This window comes from Megachile rotundata, chromosome 4 (genome assembly GCF_050947335.1).
Source record: "Megachile rotundata isolate GNS110a chromosome 4, iyMegRotu1, whole genome shotgun sequence".
Lineage (NCBI taxonomy): Eukaryota > Metazoa > Arthropoda > Insecta > Hymenoptera > Megachilidae > Megachile > Megachile rotundata.
The window spans coordinates 4356488-4374903 of record NC_134986.1 but is presented as its reverse complement, the minus strand read 5'-3'; the positions used below and the strand labels follow the sequence as shown (position 1 = coordinate 4374903).

At 32.9% G+C, this 18416-nt stretch overlaps 3 protein-coding genes across 8 annotated transcripts; 1 reads left to right on the top strand and 2 right to left on the bottom strand.

Annotated features, from left to right (window-relative positions):
• Positions 1-6864: 6864 nt before the first annotated feature.
• Positions 6865-8763, bottom strand: Nipsnap (protein nipsnap). The gene is made up of 5 exons (XM_003707148.3): positions 8622-8763; positions 8315-8497; positions 7929-8097; positions 7383-7650; positions 6865-7226 (listed from the first exon to the last, which is right to left on the bottom strand). Exons 1-5 carry the CDS (start codon positions 8702-8704, stop codon positions 7078-7080), a joined length of 852 nt encoding a protein of 283 aa, XP_003707196.1. The 5' UTR covers positions 8705-8763; the 3' UTR covers positions 6865-7077.
• Positions 8764-9839: 1076 nt separating this feature from the next.
• slx1 (structure-specific endonuclease subunit SLX1) lies at positions 9840-13805 on the top strand. 6 transcript variants are annotated; one of them, XM_003707184.3, is made up of 6 exons: positions 9840-10018; positions 10103-10154; positions 10209-11313; positions 11424-12146; positions 12343-13427; positions 13493-13805. In XM_003707184.3, exons 1-3 carry the CDS (start codon positions 9840-9842, stop codon positions 10761-10763), a joined length of 786 nt encoding a protein of 261 aa, XP_003707232.1. In that variant the 3' UTR covers positions 10764-11313; positions 11424-12146; positions 12343-13427; positions 13493-13805. The 6 variants fall into 6 exon arrangements, with proteins under 6 accessions (XP_003707232.1, XP_076386916.1, XP_076386915.1 ...); XM_076530801.1 differs by having other exon boundaries at positions 10209-11737; positions 12028-12146; XM_076530800.1 differs by having other exon boundaries at positions 10209-12146; positions 12343-12601; positions 13175-13427.
• On the bottom strand, positions 9913-13636 carry LOC100880279 (transmembrane protein 53). Its single transcript, XM_003707147.3, has 4 exons — positions 13487-13636; positions 13260-13412; positions 12369-12494; positions 9913-12300 (listed from the first exon to the last, which is right to left on the bottom strand). Exons 1-4 carry the CDS (start codon positions 13634-13636, stop codon positions 12019-12021), a joined length of 711 nt encoding a protein of 236 aa, XP_003707195.2. The 3' UTR covers positions 9913-12018.
• Positions 13806-18416: the final 4611 nt, after the last annotated feature.

The window sequence follows — 18416 nt, the reverse complement described above, 5'->3', positions numbered from 1 at the left end:
AAATATGATATGTGAGGAGGTGGCACGGAAGAATTTCGTGTCCTGGATACTCTTTTTGGAATTTGGTATCAGGAGAATATGATATGTGAGGAGGTGGCACGGAAGAATTTCGTGTCCTGGATACTCTTTTTGGAATTTGGTATCAGGAGAATATGATATGTGAGGAGGTGGCACGGAAGAATTTCGTGTCCTGGATACTCTTTTTGGAATTTGGTATCAGGAGAATATGATATGTGAGGAGGTGGCACGGAAGAATTTCGGGTCCAGGATACTCTTTTTGGAATTTGTTACCAGGAGAATATGATATGTGAGGAAGTGGCACGGAAGAATTTCGGGCCCTGTATACTCTTTCTGGAATTTGGTATCAGGAGAATATGATATGTGAGGAGGTGGCAGGATAATTTTTCGAATTTACGGTCCGGATTTTGGAATTTGTTGCCAGGAGAATATGATATGTGAGGAGGTGGCACGGAAGAATTTCGGGTCCTGGATACTCTTTTTGGAATTTGGTATCAGGAGAATATGATATGTGAGGAGGTGGCACGGAAGAATTTCGTGTCCTGGATACTCTTTTTGGAATTTGGTATCAGGAGAATATGATATGTGAGGAGGTGGCACGGAAGAATTTCGGGTCCTGGATACCCTTTTTGGAATTTGGTATCAGGAGAATATGATATGTGAGGAGGTGGCAGGATAATTTTTCGAATTTACAGTCCGGATTTTGGAATTTGTTACCAGGAGAATATGATATGTGAGGAGGTGGCACGGAAGAATTTCGGGTCCTGGATACTCTTTTTGGAATTTGGTATCAGGAAAATATGATATGTGAGGAGGTGGCACGGAAGAATTTCGTGTCCTGGATACTCTTTTTGGAATTTGGTATCAGGAGAATATGATATGTGAGGAGGTGGCACGGAAGAATTTCGTGTCCTGGATACTCTTTTTGGAATTTGGTATCAGGAGAATATGATATGTGAGGAGGTGGCACGGAAGAATTTCGTGTCCTGGATACTCTTTTTGGAATTTGGTATCAGGAGAATATGATATGTGAGGAGGTGGCACGGAAGAATTTCGGGTCCAGGATACTCTTTTTGGAATTTGTTACCAGGAGAATATGATATGTGAGGAAGTGGCACGGAAGAATTTCGGGCCCTGTATACTCTTTCTGGAATTTGGTATCAGGAGAATATGATATGTGAGGAGGTGGCAGGATAATTTTTCGAATTTACGGTCCGGATTTTGGAATTTGTTACCAGGAGAATATGATATGTGAGGAGATGGCACGGAAGAATTTCGGGTCCTGGATACTCTTTTTGGAATTTGGTATCAGGAGAATATGATATGTGAGGAGGTGGCACGGAAGAATTTCGTGTCCTGGATACTCTTTTTGGAATTTGGTATCAGGAGAATATGATATGTGAGGAGGTGGCACGGAAGAATTTCGTGTCCTGGATACTCTTTTTGGAATTTGGTATCAGGAGAATATGATATGTGAGGAGGTGGCACGGAAGAATTTCGTGTCCTGGATACTCTTTTTGGAATTTGGTATCAGGAGAATATGATATGTGAGGAGGTGGCAGGATAATTTTTCGAATTTATAGTCCGGATTTTGGAATTTGTTACCAGGAGAATATGATATGTGAGGAGGTGGCACGGAAGAATTTCGGGTCCTGGATACTCTTTTTGGAATTTGGTATCAGGAAAATATGATATGTGAGGAGGTGGCACGGAAGAATTTCGTGTCCTGGATACTCTTTTTGGAATTTGGTATCAGGAGAATATGATATGTGAGGAGGTGGCACGGAAGAATTTCGTGTCCTGGATACTCTTTTTGGAATTTGGTATCAGGAGAATATGATATGTGAGGAGGTGGCACGGAAGAATTTCGTGTCCTGGATACTCTTTTTGGAATTTGGTATCAGGAGAATATGATATGTGAGGAGGTGGCACGGAAGAATTTCGGGTCCAGGATACTCTTTTTGGAATTTGTTACCAGGAGAATATGATATGTGAGGAAGTGGCACGGAAGAATTTCGGGCCCTGTATACTCTTTCTGGAATTTGGTATCAGGAGAATATGATATGTGAGGAGGTGGCAGGATAATTTTTCGAATTTACGGTCCGGATTTTGGAATTTGTTACCAGGAGAATATGATATGTGAGGAGGTGGCACGGAAGAATTTCGGGTCCTGGATACTCTTTTTGGAATTTGGTATCAGGAGAATATGATATGTGAGGAGGTGGCACGGAAGAATTTCGTGTCCTGGATACTCTTTTTGGAATTTGGTATCAGGAGAATATGATATGTGAGGAGGTGGCACGGAAGAATTTCGGGTCCAGGATACTCTTTTTGGAATTTGTTACCAGGAGAATATGATATGTGAGGAAGTGGCACGGAAGAATTTCGGGCCCTGTATACTCTTTCTGGAATTTGGTATCAGGAGAATATGATATGTGAGGAGGTGGCAGGATAATTTTTCGAATTTACGGTCCGGATTTTGGAATTTGTTACCAGGAGAATATGATATGTGAGGAGGTGGCACGGAAGAATTTCGGGTCCTGGATACTCTTTTTGGAATTTGGTATCAGGAGAATATGATATGTGAGGAGGTGGCACGGAAGAATTTCGTGTCCTGGATACTCTTTTTGGAATTTGGTATCAGGAGAATATGATATGTGAGGAGGTGGCACGGAAGAATTTCGGGTCCTGGATACCCTTTTTGGAATTTGGTATCAGGAGAATATGATATGTGAGGAGGTGGCAGGATAATTTTTCGAATTTACAGTCCGGATTTTGGAATTTGTTACCAGGAGAATATGATATGTGAGGAGGTGGCACGGAAGAATTTCGGGTCCTGGATACTCTTTTTGGAATTTGGTATCAGGAAAATATGATATGTGAGGAGGTGGCACGGAAGAATTTCGTGTCCTGGATACTCTTTTTGGAATTTGGTATCAGGAGAATATGATATGTGAGGAGGTGGCACGGAAGAATTTCGTGTCCTGGATACTCTTTTTGGAATTTGGTATCAGGAGAATATGATATGTGAGGAGGTGGCACGGAAGAATTTCGTGTCCTGGATACTCTTTTTGGAATTTGGTATCAGGAGAATATGATATGTGAGGAGGTGGCACGGAAGAATTTCGGGTCCAGGATACTCTTTTTGGAATTTGTTACCAGGAGAATATGATATGTGAGGAAGTGGCACGGAAGAATTTCGGGCCCTGTATACTCTTTCTGGAATTTGGTATCAGGAGAATATGATATGTGAGGAGGTGGCAGGATAATTTTTCGAATTTACGGTCCGGATTTTGGAATTTGTTACCAGGAGAATATGATATGTGAGGAGATGGCACGGAAGAATTTCGGGTCCTGGATACTCTTTTTGGAATTTGGTATCAGGAGAATATGATATGTGAGGAGGTGGCACGGAAGAATTTCGTGTCCTGGATACTCTTTTTGGAATTTGGTATCAGGAGAATATGATATGTGAGGAGGTGGCACGGAAGAATTTCGTGTCCTGGATACTCTTTTTGGAATTTGGTATCAGGAGAATATGATATGTGAGGAGGTGGCACGGAAGAATTTCGTGTCCTGGATACTCTTTTTGGAATTTGGTATCAGGAGAATATGATATGTGAGGAGGTGGCAGGATAATTTTTCGAATTTATAGTCCGGATTTTGGAATTTGTTACCAGGAGAATATGATATGTGAGGAGGTGGCACGGAAGAATTTCGGGTCCTGGATACTCTTTTTGGAATTTGGTATCAGGAAAATATGATATGTGAGGAGGTGGCACGGAAGAATTTCGTGTCCTGGATACTCTTTTTGGAATTTGGTATCAGGAGAATATGATATGTGAGGAGGTGGCACGGAAGAATTTCGTGTCCTGGATACTCTTTTTGGAATTTGGTATCAGGAGAATATGATATGTGAGGAGGTGGCACGGAAGAATTTCGTGTCCTGGATACTCTTTTTGGAATTTGGTATCAGGAGAATATGATATGTGAGGAGGTGGCACGGAAGAATTTCGGGTCCAGGATACTCTTTTTGGAATTTGTTACCAGGAGAATATGATATGTGAGGAAGTGGCACGGAAGAATTTCGGGCCCTGTATACTCTTTCTGGAATTTGGTATCAGGAGAATATGATATGTGAGGAGGTGGCAGGATAATTTTTCGAATTTACGGTCCGGATTTTGGAATTTGTTACCAGGAGAATATGATATGTGAGGAGGTGGCACGGAAGAATTTCGGGTCCTGGATACTCTTTTTGGAATTTGGTATCAGGAGAATATGATATGTGAGGAGGTGGCACGGAAGAATTTCGTGTCCTGGATACTCTTTTTGGAATTTGGTATCAGGAGAATATGATATGTGAGGAGGTGGCACGGAAGAATTTCGGGTCCAGGATACTCTTTTTGGAATTTGTTACCAGGAGAATATGATATGTGAGGAAGTGGCACGGAAGAATTTCGGGCCCTGTATACTCTTTCTGGAATTTGGTATCAGGAGAATATGATATGTGAGGAGGTGGCAGGATAATTTTTCGAATTTACGGTCCGGATTTTGGAATTTGTTACCAGGAGAATATGATATGTGAGGAGGTGGCACGGAAGAATTTCGGGTCCTGGATACTCTTTTTGGAATTTGGTATCAGGAGAATATGATATGTGAGGAGGTGGCACGGAAGAATTTCGTGTCCTGGATACTCTTTTTGGAATTTGGTATCAGGAGAATATGATATGTGAGGAGGTGGCACGGAAGAATTTCGGGTCCTGGATACCCTTTTTGGAATTTGGTATCAGGAGAATATGATATGTGAGGAGGTGGCAGGATAATTTTTCGAATTTACAGTCCGGATTTTGGAATTTGTTACCAGGAGAATATGATATGTGAGGAGGTGGCACGGAAGAATTTCGGGTCCTGGATACTCTTTTTGGAATTTGGTATCAGGAAAATATGATATGTGAGGAGGTGGCACGGAAGAATTTCGGGTCCTGGATACTCTTTTTGGAATTTGGTATCAGGAGAATATGATATGTGAGGAGGTGGCAGGATAATTTCTCGAATTTACGGTCCGGATTACGAAATTTGGTATCAGGAGAAATGATATGTGAGGCTGTATCGTAGGGATTAATCTTAAATAAATGGTCATTATACGCCGTTTGTTTTCTATTTTGTTTAAGCTTTTCAATACATTGTAAGTGGTAACTGACTTTGTTATTCTTAACAATCTTACGGATGATGCATTAGTCAGTAATTATTCTAAGAATTATATGTAGTTCGCATTTAATCATATGATCTATGTATGCTGTATAGTATGAGTATGTTTTCTACATATTTTCGTCTGTTACACCCAGTAACATGAAATTGACATAAGAAACAAAGATTAGTGTGGCGTAAATCGAATGGACAATTAAAAATAAGTAATACAATACCGATGTTGAAATACGGTGGTGGAGGCTTGATGGTATGGGGCTGCATTTTTAGTGCTGGAGTAGGGGGGCTGGTTTTTATTGAAGATGTTATTGACATGAACAAATATTGTGATATATTAATAAAAAATTTATTAAAAAGTGCAACGATATGGGTATACGCGACAGTTTTAAGTTCTACCAGGATGACGATCCGAAACACAAATCGAGAATAGTTGAGGAATATTTATTATATGCCTGTCCGAAAGTGCTCCATCCTCCACAATCACCAGATTAAGGCAGATTTAAATCCAATTGAAAATCTATGGGACTTATTGGATCGTAATATTAAGACCACCCCTATAGAAACAAAAGACGAATTAAAAAATGTGAGTGACGGAAGAGTGGAAACGCATTACTCAAAAATTATTTTTAAATAAAATAAGTTCAAACATGCCAACACGTTTGTAACACGTCATGTGACAAAAGGGATGTCCCAAAAAATATTAAATTAATATTAAAATTATAACTTTGTTGTTACAAACACTCTAAACAAGAAAAAACTTTATATAATATTAAGTGTCCGAATATTTTTTCGACACCAATATCGTGTCTAATTTCGTTTATCATTTATTATGTAGAAAACAATAAAAAATAAAGTATTTATTTTTATATGTTTATAAACTAAAATATGTGCCTTAACTCATTACGGATCAGAAAATTCGATAATCACGTTGCAAGTAAGTACATAAAGCTTTAATTTCGCAAATACCATAGTGTCCGAATATTAAATCGAGTAACTGTAACTCGTATACTATTATGTTTCCACTATCTTTTCATAAATGGCGCAGCGACCATTGTCTTCTACATTGGCATCACCAATATAAATAAATAAATAAATCGGCTGCAGGCGTAAAAAATATTAAATCAATAATAAATCAGTTTAATGTTGTTTATATCAAATACAATCTATTTTTTTATTTAATCTTTTTTTCTTCCTGCAACTTCTTTTATATGTTTTGTTTCTTATTGGGGTCTAATGTTGCCTTATATTTTGTCAAAGTATATACGCTACTGAGGACTCCTATCGGTTGTTTAATGCGTACGCCCTGTGACTGTCCAACACTGTCAGCGACTTAAGTGGATTTAAATGGATACACTGGAAATGTGTTCCATTAGGTTTGTTATCCAAAGGAAACAAGTCCCTACAAAAAGAAAATACAACTTACGGTTTACTACAAAATACTAAAAATTTGAGAGCATTCCACAATACTTATAACTTATTATTTTATAAATCCGTATAAGTCGCTTGACAGCAATTCACCAAATTGACCGTACACTCACTTAAAAATTAAATTTCGTACTAAAATCAATTTTATGGCTCAATCATTTAATCTAAAAATTCATGAATTCTTGAATTCATTTACAAATAAATATTGAATTTAGATTGATGTATAACAAAGAAGTTTAAATTTTATTAAAATACATTTCAGAAGTTGTAATACAACAAAATGCTACAATTTGTTTTTATATTGAGCGCTTAGTTTACACAGTTATAAATGCAATATAAATTATAACAAATGTTTTTACAATGTTATAATATAAACATAAAGAATATGTTGTAATATACAAATGCATTTAAATTCATGAAAGTAAGATTTTATTTTGTTGGTGAGAAGCTAGTCGGACTTAATATACGAGAATGCATTTCCCTTATTAATGGCACAGTATATGCAACGCATTCGTCCCATCCTGGAGATCTCCATGCACTTTCACGTGTTTCCATTCGTGCTTGGAGATTTTTATAGCCTAAAATATAAGATATTTATTATAGTCATGAATTAAAATATATATTGGAGATTTCATATTCATACATATATTACTTTTTACAGTAAACATTATTTTATCTAATATCATGCTAAGATAATTTAAAAATGGAGTAAGAAATTAAATACTGATACCCACACCAAATGTGATGAACATTATATAATCTGCCAATTTGTGAAAAAAAACCAGCAAAAGGTTCATTATTGTTACGTCTGTAATTAATGGCCTTGGCCCAGTTATTACCCCATTCTATCATAGTACCAGGTTTTAACCTATAACTACGTATTTCATATATATGTGAACCATTTCTTGTTGTTACAGGAGGCCAGTAACTAAATGCCAATAAATATTGCAGGTAACGTGATCGCAAATATTTTCCATTCTCTTTAAATAACTGCTGGTATGCCTAAAATAAACATTTTTATTATATAAAATTGTCAATTTGTTCTTCTTATGGTAAACCCATGAATATGTAGCTTTCTAGTTTTCAATTAAGAACTATTGTAATTATATTTTGTACTTCTAATTATGAAATTAAACGTACATCATTTAAGAATCAGAGAATTTATTGCATACAGAATTTAAGTAAATAGAATTTAAAATTTGTGGAATTACAAATTCATGGTTCGATATAAAGTAAATAATATATTACTATATAATAACAGATATATATATATATTGTACCTCGTTATTAGATAATGCAATCTGGGTGCGATCCACACTATCATAACCACCAGAGTATCGCCACAAGTGTAATGCTTGATCGATGTCACCGGCTACAACATTCCATGAACCAACTAGTTCCAATTTCAATTCAGACTTCTTGGAGTATATAATGTTAACAATCTCTTCACTGTAATATCCCAAAATACAAACATGTCCCAATATAATTTCCTAATATAAAAGAATTCTCTGCGCATGCCAATTCTGCGACATAAACAAAATCTAATATTTTTTTGAAACTTCAAAGGAACTTGAAAAGAATTTTTGTGCATGTAATCTACGTTTTAAAGCAATCATTCATTTCTACAGTGACAAATGTAAATTGTAAAAATATGGAATATACTTACTAATTGGCAAAATATTTGTCAATACAATCAGGTCGGATATTGTGCGTATGTAAAGCGTAAATAACTCCTTTGTCTGACAGCATCCGTGAATGTGACTCTTTGGTTGGCTCGATTTTTCTTACAAATAGCTTGTTTATCCATCCTTCGTTGATATCCTGTTGGATCGATGACCTTGCAAAAGATCTACAACACACACGATGTGGCTATTGCCCTAAAAAGCCGCCGTTTAGACTAGCTCGCGTAGTCTATACGCGAAACAAATGAAAAAAGAAGCGCTCCTCAATGTTTCGGAATCATAGTCGCCTACCGGCTGATAATAAATGACGGTATTCTAGTATTGCCGATCACTGTGATCTGTGCGACTTTGAATCTTCTCAAAACAGCAGCCATTCTTACTGGATTCTTGTGCAAAGATCTCTGATGATTTGCGTCCAATCAAGATCAGAGTCCAATTTCGACAGCGCTGTAGCTAAACGCGGCGCTTTCGATTATATTCCTGGTGAAATTGAGGACTAATGTTGATTTATTCTTATTAATAATCTCCATTCGCAATTTTTGTTTCTATACAAAATGACACTACCACCGTGGAAAACACTTAGTTGATAAACTATAATTTCAATGTTACAGCGCTTGCGTCTTTCGATAAGATTTTAATTGTGTGATGCGTTAATAATGTCGAATCATGACTGCTGAACACAACAGAGTAGCCAGTAGATATACAAGTTGTTTACCGCATAATGACGGCATTTTGATTGATTATACTAAAATTTATTATTGTGGTATCATTTATAAGATTACACGCACAATACACGTACGATGTACAAGTGTTGAGTGTATCTGCACTTCGTTCATTTAACAATTAATTAAATTGTTGTTTAAAGGTATATGGCGGTTTTCTGAAGTTAACACAAACCTGCTATGTACGGCTTTGTTGTTTATGCTATACCAATTGGTTTCATTTCTGAAATTAAGATTGAGAAATTGAATTTATGACAATATTTAATGTTACGTGATTTGTGGATCATTATAACTTGAAAATATACAATGGATATATTATATTTTCATAAAAGAAATGAGATAATTTATTATAATATAATGTGTTTTTTAATTTTATTATTCAAGTAACACATGATATTATATATCACATATATAAATATGTATGTATGCTATAAAAATATATCTTATAATAATCTTTAATAAAAACAAAAACAATTCTTCTACATTAACTTTTCATTGTTTGATTAGAACAATACTGTAGTTCTTAAATTTAACACCTTCATTCTTTTCCTATTGTTTTGGAAAAACTTTTTATTTTATATTTTGTAAGTATGTACATAATGTAATCTTATATTGCGTTTTTTTAATTGTATGTTATAGGTTAAATGAAATTACAATTAATTAAATAAACTGTATACCTTATTAAGTATTTTTTTGTTCAATTGTACAACGTAAAAGTTATAATTTCATTACATTTTACTTAACGTATTTCTTTTCTAATACAATATTAAATTTTGTACATATTAAAATGGACGGTGAAGAAATTATAAAGCATTTTTATGGTGTATACTTGTTATATTGTATGAATCCAAAATATAAAGGAAGAACTTACATAGGATATACAGTTGATCCTCGACGTAGACTTAAACAACATAATGCAGGAAAAGAACATAGGGGAGCATGGAAAACAAGTAATAAGGGACCATGGTAAGTACAAAAAATATTTAATTACAAAGTTTTTTATAATAAAACTTTGTTCTATATAAGTAAATGAATATGCTTTTCTTTTAGGAATATGGTATTAATTATTCATGGATTTCCAAATAGAACAGCTGCACTTAGGGTAAGTAACATTACATGTAGTCATATTTAAAAATTAATTTATTTTTCATTTTAGTTTGAATGGGCTTGGCAACATCCTCATGTTAGTCGACGTCTCAAACATGTACCTAAAAAAAAAGCACGTCAAAAAGTATTTGAATTTTGTTTACTAGTCGTATCAGAAATGTTAAATGTTGGACCTTGGTGTCGTTTACCCCTAACAATACGTTGGTTAAATTACGATTTTTTTGAGAAATACTCTTATCACATTTCAGCTCCAATGCATATGCCTGTATGTTGTGGTAAAGTTATTTCTCAAAAAATCAAGAAGGTGTATGATGAAGAACTGAATGAAGTACAAATATTAGAGGAATCATATGTGACTTGTTCCATATGTAGTTCATTTATAGAAAAAAAAGAATTAATTACTTGCATAAAGCCTAGCTGTCGCTTGGTAGCTCACTTAATTTGTTTAGCAAAATTATTTTGTAAAGACAATATGATTTTACCAATTGAAGGTATTTGTCCTGCTTGTAACACAAATGTTTTGTGGGGAGATTTAATTAGGAAAAAAATAGGTTGTTATGAAGATTTAAAAGAAATTTCTATAAATAGTAATGATTGTGTATGAACATAGTAAGATTAATGATATACACTTTTCTCAATTGTAGATTGAAATATTTTGATAATTCTATTAGAAGATAAGAATTTTTGTTAAATATTGAACATAAAAAAGTTTTATGAATTTAAATAGATTTTTACATGTTTACAGCTTACATACTTACATGTTAATTTTATACATTTTTTTTATAAAAAAACTTATACATGAAAATAAGTATTATTTAAATGCATATGTATTTTTGATATTTTATTTTTCCTCAATTCCAATCAACTGTTTGCAAATAAGAGCATAACAAATTCTGTATATTTATCAGTCTTTATTCATAACTAATCGACAGATCAAAATATATATATATATGTATATAAGTATATATTTGTGTGTTTGTAAGTACATATGGTATATGCACAGACGTAACATTATTTATTATTTGATAGTGTAGGATACAAGAAAATTCCTCCGCTTCGTCGATATTTAATTACACTGCAATTAAAATCAAAAGCTAAATCAAGACCAGCTTGATCCTTTTGTGCGAACTCATTACGTCGAAATTTAAAACATTGTAAATATTATGTTTTCTTTAGATCTTAATTAACGATGTATATTTCTCATACGCACTTTGATCGCATCAGTAAGCATCTAGATTTCTAATTTTAAGTTTCTGTTTTTTAGTTTGCCATCAAGTGCATCTAGAGTCTTCAATAACTCACTACACAAGATTAACAGGATTTCAAACGAAGAAATCGTAAATATTACGCAACATTATTCCATTCAAAATTGTACTTCCATAAAATTGTACATGACTGAATGACGGACTGCATGTACAGTTTTTTCTTAAACGCTTCCAAAAGGAACGCAATCTTGTTAACTTGCAAAATTCATACACCATTGACATTCGAGGACACACAGTAAGGGAAGAAACTGGAAGATATGAATGGAATATCAGAAAGAAATATAAGGATAAAAGGAGAATAGAGAAATTCGCTGTAATTCTTAACATTTTTACAGAAATTGAAATATTTTAGTCATTTGCATGGAACAGCATTGAATTTTCTTAAAACAGCTAAATTCATTAATTTTTAAAGTATTTCTAGTTAATACAAATTCATAACAATGACTAGATTCAATGCTGTCCATAAAGTTTGTACTTGCTTCACAAGTTTAAACCTTCTAAGTCAAAATATAAAAGCAAATGATACTTTGATTTTCTTAGCCTTCCAGTTTGTCCACCTTTTTGCATAGTTAATTCATTATTGTTAATTTCCCTTCAATTTAGCTGTGGCGTGGCCTTGCAAGGTAACACAACTCTTTTAGTGAGACCAGGCAGAGCATCGTAACTTTGTGAGCTAGTCTCTTCGTTATGATCTTGAGGCGAATCCAGATTTTCTACATTCGGTGAGCCCAAACATTCATGTATAAAACTACAGACCGTGTTAACGTAGACATCAGGATAAGTAGCATAATGTTTTACGTGTGGAGAATTTGTGAATAATACCAATTGCACTCGAACGCCACGTTCTGCACGGCGGCTGGCGAACTTTTCAACGTCCTTGAAACAGGAGTATAATAAATGCATCCGTTTCTTTTCTAGGATTGTTACGTATGATGAACACGTACCGATGCTGGTATTAAAGTGTCGGTGTTCGAATAAAGAAACAATTGAGGCCAAGAATAGGATTCCTCTGCAAGAGCGATCGGATTCGTTTGCACCGGATAACCGCGTCCAAAAGCGTGTGCGATCACCTAAACAAGTAGCTTATTACTTAACTGTGCAGATCGTTACTGAAAAACGTCATTATTCATTGCAAAAAAAATTAATGCTTGAAAATTTATCTAAAGCAATTGATTAGGTAAAAAATGATGTTTGCCATGCAATGTTTTGCAACATTTAGTGACTGCGTCTAATTCAATTTTAAATTCGAATAAAAACTACTGATAAGGGGAGTGCACAACGTATAGAACACGAATTTGGTCTATTTTAGTATTATATAAGAAATTCTAAAGGTAAAAATTTTGTAAAATCATAGCATATATCTCTCTGAAATAAGATAGCAATTTAGCTAAAAATTAACAAATAAATTAAGACAGAAAGAATATCTAGTATGAAAGTATAAAATGAACAAATTTGTAAGTTCTAAAAATACTAAATTTGTATACTTCTACGTCTGAAGATTGAGAACTTGTAAATTTCTATATTTGAAAATTAGGAAACGTGTAAATTTGTAAATATCATAATAAATGTATAAATCAAGCTTTTGAATTTATACATGTAAAAGTAATAAGTTTATAAATTTCTAAATTTTATGGATTGCAAATTTTTTAATATTGAAACGTTTTAAATACGAATTTAAAAATTGGGTGCAAATTTCTTCTTCATTTCAGAGAAGTATGTTTTATGATTTTGTAAAATTGTTACCTTCCAGAAGTCTTATAACTGGAAAATTTGAACCAAATCGGTGTTATGAAAATTATGCATTTTTCTTGTGAGTATAGTATGATTGCTCATACCTCGAAGAACCAAAGTAAAGAAAGGAAGATCGTAATGAAGAATGACGTAGGTATGTTTAAAAGCGGATGTCCTCCAATAATCGCGCTGATTGCTTTGAAGAGAGCAGTCAATCTTCTTTCACCTGGTGCACTGTCGAATATTACCCCTTTTACCTTCAATTTTAATAGGTACGTGAAATATCAGTTTACAGAACAATCTAAGAATGTAAGGCAATATTTTATTTTACCTTCAGCGGTGTGTTAGCTTGTTGCATTGCAAGGCTTACGTGTTGATACAGAAACGCGCCACCATTGCTGAAGACATGAAAGAATATCGGGTACTGATCCAGACTTTTGTCTGTAATCACCTGGATCAATCGTTTACCAATATAAGGCATCTTGTCCCTTCGCCAGAACAGGCATTCTACCGGTGCCGTGTAACGCAGTGTGATACACCTTCAAAGGCGAGCAAAATACACTTATCATCAATAAGAAATAATATTGAATACTCTACTTGATTCTGTTCATCTAATCTCTTTGAAATTACAATACATAAATTCTACTCAATTCCTGTTAATGCTTAATTATTTACTGTCTTTGTAAGATTATGGTGGACTTATATAGGCTTACATAGAATAAGACATTATCAGCACAAGCGAAAGAAGTATTTCAAAGATATTACAAATCAAAAAAGGCAACAAAGGAAAAGAACGATTTCTTACAGAAGGAACTAGGAATATAGATTAAAATAGTATCAGGAAGCAATAATTAAATATTTGGAGAGGGTAGAAGAGAAAACAGAAATTATTAAAAATAAAAAATATGTACAAAAAAAGAAAGGAAAATATAAAAAGAAATTAGAGATCAAGTACAAAATGAAAGGACATATAAGTAAGCAAAAATACATTATGAAGAAAACTGATACAATTGAGAAAGTTAAACAATTTCAAAAGACAAGGAAAGTGTATAAGAATCTAAATGTAAGTAAATCAAAAGAACTACAAAATTTTTTTTTTAAATGGACTGGCCTAACGAACAAAGATAGGATGCTACATAAAACAATGACTATGCTTTTCCTATGGTCTAGTTAGGGGAACAGAGATGGGAAAACTACTAAAAGTTTCTATCAAAAGAAAAAAAAGAATATTTACCGTCTTTTAAACATAAATAAAGACTTGTTATTATTAGTAAACAAATATCTGGAACCCAGAACCAGAGTGTAAATCTATTTTACAATAAGACAATATTTTCCATGTCAACTGTATCAAATTTCTTACTCTTTCTAATAGTAAGAAATATTTTATTCTAACAATAAGTGGTTTAGTTTATAGTATAATAGAAAAATATAAGTTGATAGTGTGTTCTGAGTCAAACAGGTAAATGATTTGTTGTACTTTGTGACTCTGTGAGTGTCCACTCTATATGGTATTACATCTATCATAAATGTTAAAATAATTTTGAACTGCATACCTGTTTAAAAAGATATATTAGAACCTTACATGATAATCAATGTTAATGTCAATGTTAAGTCAAGACATAGTGACATTAAATCACTGAAACATTAAGTCCATAGTTAAAACTATTCAGTATCAAGTCTTAATTTATCTTTTTTGCTTTAAAGAGCAACATGTCCACAATTTCACTTTCAAACAATAAAACGATGCATTTTTATCAATGGTTAAAAATGACTTATACATTCAATGCTTCTAAAGTTACAGTTCTGCACTTCGATCTACTGACTTCTAATATTTGAAAAGTGTGACTTACACTCTGGCTTTATGGTCCAGATATAGACATTTGAGTACACAGCGCGCTAGAAATATGCGAACGGACTGAAATTTAACACAGTATTCGTGTTGTTATCGATTAAATAAACATCATCGTTAGTATGATTTGCCGGCGTTGCGTTGTCTTCCATGCCTTTTCCATCGGATGTATTTTTCATGATATTACCATGCGGCAATAACAACACTTGACGAGCGTTCATTCCTCAAAGCCTTTTGTCACAAACATTTAACAGCAATGATTAGCTACAATCTTGTAAAATCATAAGCAATTTTATCATCATTTAAACAAATGTCAGTACCCTTTTTCTTCGTACATCGCGCTGTACTTGGCCAAGTATCTGTCTCTGCAGCCGGCCCATCCTAGCAGCACGACAACTGGCCGTTCCTCTTGATAAACGAACACGTACTCCTCTCCTTGATCTTGGCTCCCGGTAGTCACCGTAGGGTTTTTCGGAAACGATGGTGACGATGGGAACATGATGTAGTAGTCGAGATCCTCTTGATCGCTCATCTTTCCTGCTTCTCGTCCTCTTCCTCGCGAGGATGCGAGAGAAAGAAGGAGAGACCGCGACAGAAGGAAGAAGAGGAACCAAACAGCGGCAACGAGAAAGAGGACTAACTGCCCACCCCTCTACCTCGATGGATCCTCGTCACGAGTTGAGCTTGCGTCGTCGTCGAGAATATCAGCTGCCGCGGGATCGATACTGAAGCTTTGTGCCAAAGTTAGGTTGTGTCACAGATGTGGACTTCGATGTTTATGTCTAAGGATGTTTTCATTTTTTCCCAATAGCATTTGCAGGATTTCAGATGGACGATATAAATGTCCATTTTTTCGTTTCGATAGACAATTGCGTTCATGATGTAAAGTAGGGGCTACAAGTAACTCGCTGCCCACGAGGTTGCAGTATATGCATGTGGCGTGCATTTGAGGGCACCGGTAGAAAGAGGCAATATAGAAAGAGATTCTTCCATGTTGCTCCTGGAAGCTTGCAAATTAAAAAGTTTTATAATTAAAAATTATAATATTATTTGTATAATTTAAAATTATAATATACTATTTAAAAGTTTAAAAATTTTTAATTTTAGAATTTGTGATTCAGAAAATTTCTACGTTTCTAAATTTAAGAATTTATTTATGAAGTAGAACTTCATTTTAATCCCATAAACTATTTTAGTACTAAAAATACATTGAACAATAAAATAGTAATATAAGAACATAACAGAACATTAAAATAGCAAAATACTTAAACACTGAAATGTTAAAATAATTAAACTGTAGAATAGTAAACCGCTCATATACGTAAAAATAAATTTTTTAATTTCTGTTATAGTTTTCTTTCATATTCTTTCTTTTAAATTAAATAATGATAATATTAGCCAATATTTGGTCATTAAAATACATCGCAGATCGATGAAAATTTTATTTATTAAGTATAGATATTTTTATTTAGAATTGTACAATAACGCATATCCTTAAATTACTTACACAACAATATTTAATATTTAAATGTTTTAAGAATTTTATGTCAATGATAGTTATAATAAACTTCTATCATATATCCTAATAGCAATGATAATGCTGATAATAATAATGATAAAAATAATAACTTCGATAATCTTACAAGATATACAATAGTAAATACGCAACATTTTAAGAGATGCATACCCTGTGCCATAAAGTCGTAGGCCTCGCAGGATTTGATGAATTCGTAGATTTACTTTTTCACTGTATAAATAATAGAAACTGGTTAAACATCCAACCATGATACATTAGGATATCAACCACGTATCACTATTTGTTGTTCTTCGATTATAAAAAACGACAAATTTTGGAAGTAAAAAAAATTTCTCCTACAGGATGATTCGTCGTGAAGAAAATCCCCTTGAATAACTCCTACAGTTTTAGAGATGTGAAGAAATGTTCGAAATAAAAGTTGTTTGGTTCTCTGCGCGTCATATGATGGCGAATAAAATTTCTTCTCAAGTTGAGTTACATAGAAGACTAGAAGGTCACCTTCATTTTCTTCTAACCATATACTATTTTTACCTACATTAATTTCATTTTTAAATTTTCTGTATAATATCTAAAAAATTAATGGTTTGTAACATATTTTAAATTAAAAAATTGTGTCTCACGATAAAATTTGGAATATTTTGAAAATTAACTAATTTAAAAAAAATTTTTAAATGGAAGGTGACCTTTACCTGAGAAGAAATAAAACATTACTTCCTAACCCCGAAACTATAATTATTATTCAGGTGCCTTGTTCTCGGTATAAGAACTGAATCTCCCTTTTGATTTTTCGGTTAACTTATTCCATAGTTTATCTTATAAAATATATCAATAATGACAATGAAAACTTACGAAATTATACATTCTACGCTTTAACGATGATCTGTCATTATTTTCATTAGCTTTGTCAAGTTATTTATTTTGCAAAAAATATTTACAATAAGTATCAAGAAATATTTATATAAACTAAAGAAAATTAATATGAAATTTATATGCAACTGTTGAAAAGAGAATAGATCATCAGTTGTTAATTTTGTCAACATATTGTTAATAGAATATTTTTAATTGCATATGAAGATGTTTATTAGTATCATTTTTAATTTTATAAATAATAAATAATAAATAGATTTTCTGTATGATGTATAAAGGTACTTTGACAACACGAGTCAAGAATTTTAAAGGTACATAAACTTTTTATCAACAAAAAGATGTCATTTGCAATAAGCTTCCATAAAATCAAATACATATTAATAAACATCTTTATGCAATTCATTGAATATACATATAAACACTTGTGCTTTTAGTTTCATAAACACATAATATTATATTTAAAAAAAAGTAAACATGATATATATTTACATCTAATACTCATAAAACATTATATGAAAAATGTTAATATATAAAACTGTTCCTTTTATAATTATTATGTTTGAACTGTTAAACATGTATTCATTGATGAAAAGATCACTTTATTTTTATCTATAATTTCATATGGCATAATAAAAAAGAAAATATATGTATATTTTCATTATTAAGAATAACTAGCATAAATAAGTATTTTAGTTACTTTTCACACTCAATGTGAAGCTTCCATTTGTGTTTCATTTTAATCGTTGTTCTTTTCACTTGAAATAAAAATATTTGACATACAATTACAAAGATTCATCAGATATTATAATTGAATTTGTTTTAGTAGGAGGTGTCATCAATTCTTTATTTATTATTAACTGTTAATTAATTGTTCTTAATATCATTAGTCCATTTTATCTAATGTAGACTAAAAAAAATTTTTAAATAACATATTTCTGTTATTAATATTAATTAGTAAAACAAAAAATTAAATAAATAATATTAATTCTTTACTGGCCAGTTATGCAA